General features: G+C 37.4%; 1 protein-coding gene across 1 annotated transcript; it reads right to left on the bottom strand.

Annotated features, from left to right (window-relative positions):
• Positions 1-39: 39 nt before the first annotated feature.
• On the bottom strand, positions 40-6,391 carry LOC113235542 (putative inorganic phosphate cotransporter). Its single transcript, XM_026471270.1, has 6 exons — positions 6,266-6,391; positions 4,076-4,208; positions 2,078-2,196; positions 1,824-1,943; positions 1,547-1,676; positions 40-122 (listed from the first exon to the last, which is right to left on the bottom strand). Exons 1-6 carry the CDS (start codon positions 6,332-6,334, stop codon positions 55-57), a joined length of 639 nt encoding a protein of 212 aa, XP_026327055.1. The 5' UTR covers positions 6,335-6,391; the 3' UTR covers positions 40-54.
• Positions 6,392-6,942: the final 551 nt, after the last annotated feature.

The raw sequence follows: 6,942 nt of genomic DNA, 5'->3' as shown, positions 1-6,942 counted from the left end.
AACATACGCGTAACTGAAAAAAATAGCATCTCTTCTAAAAATTTAACGTTTCATTTAAAATAAATTATTTTTTGGATTATCTTTGGATTTTTCGCCGATCTCTGTGGCTTCTTCTTCTTGCGCTGAAAAATAAAACAGTCAATCTACATTTATTTGAAAAACAAATAAGTATCAAAAGATCAAAGCAGAAACGTATTAAAACTTCCCTGGCACATTTACAAGATCGGAATTATTTTCAAGTGTAAATTTATTTTAACTACGGAAAGAAATCCTAATAACACCTTAGGCCATACTGTATTTCGAAAGAAAACCCATACAGATAGGTATCTCAATGGTAATTCCCATCACCATCCTAGCCAGTTAGCTACCGTGGGCAAATCTTTGTTTCAGAGAGCACATGGTGTCTGCGACAGTAATCATCTGGCAGAGGAACTTCAGCATATAAAGCAAGTCCTACATGCGAATAAGTTGAGGATTCCACGCCAATGCCGCAGACCCCGTGTGAAACCACCAACAGTCGAGCGAAGCTCTTACTTTACGTGAGAGGTGTTACAGACAAGATCGGATGAGTCCTCAGGCGCGCATCTATCAAGACTTATTTCAAGCCCCAGAGGAAGATTTCTCAGTTCCTGAGACCCGTGAAATGTAACTTCCCCTTACAGGATGCAGGAGTTTACAAGCTTGACTGTGAGTGCGGTCTCTCTTATATTGGACAAACAAAACGAAGTATTTGTGCACGCGTCAAAGAACATATAGTTGATGTCAAACACCGTCGCGTAAACAAGTCTTTTTTTTTTGTAATCTGCGAGCATGTCATGGATAAACCTACACATTCAATGAAGTTTGACAAACCCCAGGTCCTTGCAAAAGAAGTCCGTTATCTACCCAGGATGCTGCGAGAGGCCATTGAAATTAAAAAACATCCTAATTTCAACAGGGAAGATAGTGTCTCCGTACCACCAGTTTGGGATCCAGTATTTCCTCTAATGAAAAATCTCAAACAGACATAAGACTGCAGTACTAATTAATATGTTTTAATTTATTCTAATTTCTATTATTAATTAATAATAAATTGAACTTAATAAAAATTCATTCAATAAAATAATTTGTAAAACTTAATGTAGCGTAAATTGGAATGTTTTCTTTGTAAAATTAAAAATAAGGTATTTAATTAATAACTATTGTAACTATAGTGAAAAAATAGGGTGGTTTGCATCAATATTAGACATAACTGGTTGAAGACTGTACCACCTCAGTCAACCGTGACCATTTGACCTGTAACGGGCCCGAAACGTCGGTTTGTTTGAAAAAACAAATATACGCGATTTAAATCCGGAAAAATAGTTTCATTTCCTATGTGTAACAATCGCGAAAACCTAAGAACTCGATACGGAATAAATTCTTTGACTTTGTGCGATGGTAAAATGACAACGTTCTCTTAAAGGAAATCCAGGGCCACAGTTTGGCCGCGGTCGCACTTGTCTTCTAAGTGCCGTGTCCCGTTTGCAAGTCAGTAGAAACGACTATATTTGTGTATAAAACTAACCAGCAGCGTGATACTCCGCGTCGTTCCACAGTTGAAGATCAGTGGACATGAAGCAAGCGTACACCATGTTGCAGAAAACCCCGAACGCCGCTACGCTGAACATCACGATGCGCCATTGGTATGGATCTCGCTGATAACATATTTAATAAAACAGAAATTATACTACAACCGACAAATTGGTACGACGGCCAATTTCACTTGTTTAACCTTATTAGGTATTTCATTTCTTGACGTGTATTATTTATCTTAAATCAATATAAACGTTAATGTTACTCACGACATCAGTAACAACTCGTGACACAAATACTGGTAAAAGCAGTGCGTTGATGTTCATCAAGGTGTTGCCAGTAGCCATCAGAGCGCCGCTGAAGTTGGGAGCCAAGTCGATGTAGTTCAACTAAAAAATTAAGTAATGAATCGAATGAAACTAATGCTAGTGTTTTAACTACAAAACCTCACATGCATGTGCCTGTACTTAAAGTTTAAATTAATATAAACATCAAAGTATTTTTGAAAATTTTGTAACTATACCATCCATCCAGTATGAGTGCCAGCATGGGTAGCAAGAGCGAGCACTAAGAAGGTGACGCCCAAAACAGTGTTCGATGTGAACGACAGAGATGCCAAACAGATCGCTGGGAAAACGTTTGCTGTAAAAAAAACGCAGGTAGGTAAATGAATACTAGATACTTCCTGTGTAATGTTCGTCGTTGACGACGAGACATTAAACATGTGATTTGATAACGATTTTTTTATGAAAATTACAAATTATGCACGCCTAAATTTTTTATGAAGAAATTTATTTCTCTATCATTACTACAAGATACATTCTGTGTAAATTGTTTGTTTTATGAGCATCTTGTTTAATTTTTCTCGTCTTAAAGAAATACCATTAGTAGTTATAACCTTTCAAATGTCAATAACAGAAATCAAAATGTGCTTTGTAACTACGCTTTGAACATCACAAATGGAATAATAAATTTAGTCAAATTGTCAATTGTTTGGGTAGAAGAACTAAACGGTCGGAAGGTATGAAATCAAAGAATGGAGAATGATAAAGTATAACTATAAGTTTATATCAAAAGGAACCTGAGAGTGTTATGTAGGAGAGTAGAGTGGTGTGGTGTGTAGGTGAAGAAGATAGAAGTTGGATACATGGAGTTGCGAGTCTCTGTCCTCCAAAGTTGGAGACCGAGGGCAGGCATGAGGGTGGAGGCGGAGTGGTGAAGTTCTCGTAGAAACAGCAGTGGTTATGCAGCACTGGCTTTCGGAGAGCGGTGAGCTTGTACTAACAGCGGCGGTTATACAGCACTGGCTTCAGTTGCTCCTGGGGCGAGGTGGAGCTTGTAGTTAGGCGCTCCACGCGCGCAGAGCGATGGGCCCAGTCCAGATAGGCAGAGCGTTAAGATGAAGATCAGGTTTAGGTGGAGAACCGAGGAATTTAGTGCAGGCGCACGCGTAAGCGTCATGCTTACGCGCAGGAGAGGAGTCACACCAGGCGTGAGAAAGATGAGGCTTCGTATATTTCGTTCTGAAGATCAGATAGCTCGAAGGTCGGTGTAGGAATGCCGAGCGAATGGTAGAGCGAGAAAGCGCATCGAAATTCGAATAGCGAATTTTGAGAATGAGAGCTCCCAGGAGCGGAAGGGTTTCTACTACTATGATTGCATATAAAAGGAAGAGTAATGTATAGGATAATTTGTGGAAGAATGGATTGTAGATGAGTAACAGACCCGATCAATGTCAACATATAAAAATATTAAATACGAAATAAAATGTTTATAAAGTGAATTTGATGAAATAGTACGTAATTCGGAGATACTATCAGTACGACAGAATATTTATGAATGAATTATTGGATATATTATAATTGTTTGTATTTTATAATGTATTTGGCATAAAAAATAAATGCGATTTTATTTTATACGCCAAGTCTGGAGATCAGACATGAAAAGTGAGTAAACTGTCAAAGTGCGAGAAATAGCTTATAATAGGAAATTTAAGTAATTTAGACACTAATATTATAGTAAATATTAGTTGGAACTCTTTCAGGAATCAGGAAAAATAAGGGCGTCTCCTAGAAAACGTATAATGAGTGTGATGAAGATTATAGGGGGTCCGTAGTTCCACACTACAAAATCTTATAATATGTGTCAAAATTATCGACTGTAGGTGAACCTATTCGTCCCTATCTATATTTTATGCCAATCTACCAGCCCGAGAGAGGGTATTCCAGAGAGACTACGGGCTCGATGGCACGGCCGACGACGGCCAAGCCCTCCACCATGATACGCCTTCACGGGCGTCTCTGGTGGACCCGGACTTGGGTATGGACTCGCTGGGGTTTGTAGTTAGCTGCAGACACGGATATGTTTGTCTGCCCCGGTAGAACGGCAGGGGCGTAAGGTTATAGTGCCCTTCTCGTATACCCCAAAGGTCGGTAGACAGGATCATTATAATCAAAACGAATGTAGAAAGATATGGGGCTGTAACCTAACCTGTCAATAAACTAACTTCAAAGAAAGTTACCAATAGTATTAGAGATCAATCTCGCCTGCTTCAGGGTGAGGATTTCGTTGTTGTTGCAGTAATCGCAGAGCTGCCCAAAGATGATTGATGTCCCGAAGTTTGCTAGATACGGTAGAGATGTCAAAACACCACTCTGGAATGATATAGCAGTAAAGCTCCTTGTAAAAGTATACTTCCAAGAAGGTACTGTCAACATGCCTGTTTCTGCCGCCAAGCAGTAATGTGACCATTACTGTGTCCTGATTTTGAAAGCTAAGGTAGTTTGCGCTCAGCGTCCGATCCTTATCCGTTCGAAATCCGTAACTATATATAGATCTCAGAAATTCGGACCGACTTCGGATGTTGCTCTTGCATTGCATCCTATCTGAATACGAGAAAATAATGATGTCAATTGGACACCTAGGCTTTCAAAAGTTTGACCATTCTGGTGTTACATGGCATACAGTTTTTATGTCGTTCACTACCCACGTGCGAAGACGCAAAAGATTTCAAGGTACACATTCTCCAGATGAACCGACTGTTCAGGGGAACATGTTATAATAATCACAATGAACTACGGCACGATGCCTAGAAATTTTATGTTACCAAATCAAATGAATGTGTCCACTTTTGATTTAATTTTATACATGTATCGATATCTGCACCCTCACTCCACCCTACAATAGTTTATAGACTACATTAAAATGTATAAAAATATTTTAATTAAAAAGTCATATTACAAAATTGAAGAGTATGTGTTGATATAGTTGTATGGAAAGTCGACATGGCTCTAAATTCTTCACAAATTTTATTCAAAGTGTATTCCATGGCATTTTAGTTGACTTAAAAAAGAGCAATCCCTACAGTTTCTTGCTCGTTCTTCTTAGGGAATTCATAATGAACGAGCAAGTGGCTTAAAAGTGGAGAATAAAATACTTTGACTTTTACTTTGACCGCGCCGCGCCGCTGTCGGATTCAGTGCGCAAGGATTAACAGTAATCATACTATAGTTACTTCGGTCCACAAATATAATGATCCAAATTGAAGGTCGGGTTTTGTGCGCAATTTTCAAAATGTATGAACACTTCAGACTGCCAGTTCTCGGATTTGGAACTGATACGGATCGGACGCTGTACGCAAACGCGTTCAGGGTGGTGACACGACACGCACATAGAATTGTCTGTGAATGTATAATATGCATATGTCGGGCGCAGTGACAGTACTCCTTAGATCTTCGCGATAAAGCTTTGAGTGGCATTGCGACTGTTATGGGTCGGAGGTTCGCTTAGGCGCACGACTTGTTCGTCCCGTCACTTAACATAACCGCTCACGCGATACATACCGCCGGTGCCGGTGCTGATTTTATACCGATTTATCGGATATCGAAGTTATAACAGGTAAAAGAACTAATATTAATTGCTATTTCGGTAGCTACTCTAGCAAACCATAAAGTTTTTAATGCCTGGGTTTGTCATTTAAAAAAAATAAACAACTTCAAAAATACGTCACGACAATCGTGTGTGTTATTGTTTGGGCTGGTGACTTCGGTGTTTATTTATTGAAAACATACCATAAGTAGCGTTTTTTAAGTTTACCCTGAATATAAATGTTTATAATCTATACTTTAAAGAGTAACATAAAAAGTAAAAAGAGTCATGGTAAACGTTAGAACCACTCAAACGGAATATTATCATATTTATCCAAGTACACCAAAAATTACATTAGTGCTTTTTAAGTGCAGGATTTGCGGTGTATTACTGCATTTTATTTGAGATGTTTTTGTTGGTAGTACGGAGGGTATTTATTTAGCAATGCAGAATAATAATTTTTATTTATTAAAACTTGTATTTAAACTGAATGCTTTTCTAATTTGCGAAACCAAATAGCCGTCATTTTGCGGTAGGAGGAGCGCATCGCGTGAGTGGTTATTTTCCTTTATTTAAAAATTTTAATTTATTTTATATAAAAAAAATTTGGTTCATTTCGAAAGATAGAATAGTAAGCTATGTTTGAAATTCCTTACAAATAATAAATGGTACGAGTATGGATAATAGTTTCTTGATATTACTATAAATTTCACATTTACTCCAATGTACGAATTTAACCATTAAACATCACAATTTATGAAAAAGTTAAATTACACCGAATTAAAATGAATTTTTGGAATTGAGTTACAGGTAATAACTATGTAATATTTGTGACGGTACTCACACTTTTAATGTTGACGTCAAGTATGTAATGCAAATAGGTTGGGATTTGCGCAAATAAGAACAAGTACATGGTAGCTGTACCGATATGAGCGACAAAAGCAGCCCAAACTGGTTTAGAAGTGAAAATTGCCTTCCATGGCGTCTTCGGCCGCTGAAACATAAATAGATTTCACCGCTGAGCTGATTCATTGATTTTACTTTCTTTTTCGATATACCCGATCTAATAGTAAATTGTCATTAAGAGTTTATCTTTCCCATCTTTCAATTCCGGTTTTTATTCTCACTCCTTCACTGTTCATGCGGTCAGGCTTTGGAATGCACTTCTCGTTACTGTTCATGATAGTAAATCCTTAGCAATTTCCAAAATGACAGTTAAGGAGCACTATTTATCGACTGTTCCATCCATTTTATAGGTAATTTACTACGAAATATGTGTTTATCTGAGTGTTTATATAGTTTTAATAATTTAATGTTTTTGGTATTTTTTTATTCATAATTTTTGTTGTGCACATAAACCCGTTATTGTAATTATTGTCTCCTGTATTTTTGATTTGCAGGAAGAAATTTCTATTAGAAATAAGCAGTACCTTCTGTTTGTGTTTTCCTTGTTACTAAATGTGTTTTTGTTTTTTCTGTTCAATAAATAATTAAATAAAAAATAAGTAAATCGTGCTGGAG

This window comes from Hyposmocoma kahamanoa, unplaced genomic scaffold, assembly GCF_003589595.1.
Source record: "Hyposmocoma kahamanoa isolate Upper Pololo Valley unplaced genomic scaffold, ASM358959v1 87042, whole genome shotgun sequence".
NCBI classification, from domain to species: domain Eukaryota; kingdom Metazoa; phylum Arthropoda; class Insecta; order Lepidoptera; family Cosmopterigidae; genus Hyposmocoma; species Hyposmocoma kahamanoa.
The sequence above is the reverse complement of the archived record's forward strand: the minus strand, read 5'-3'. Positions and strand labels throughout refer to the sequence as shown.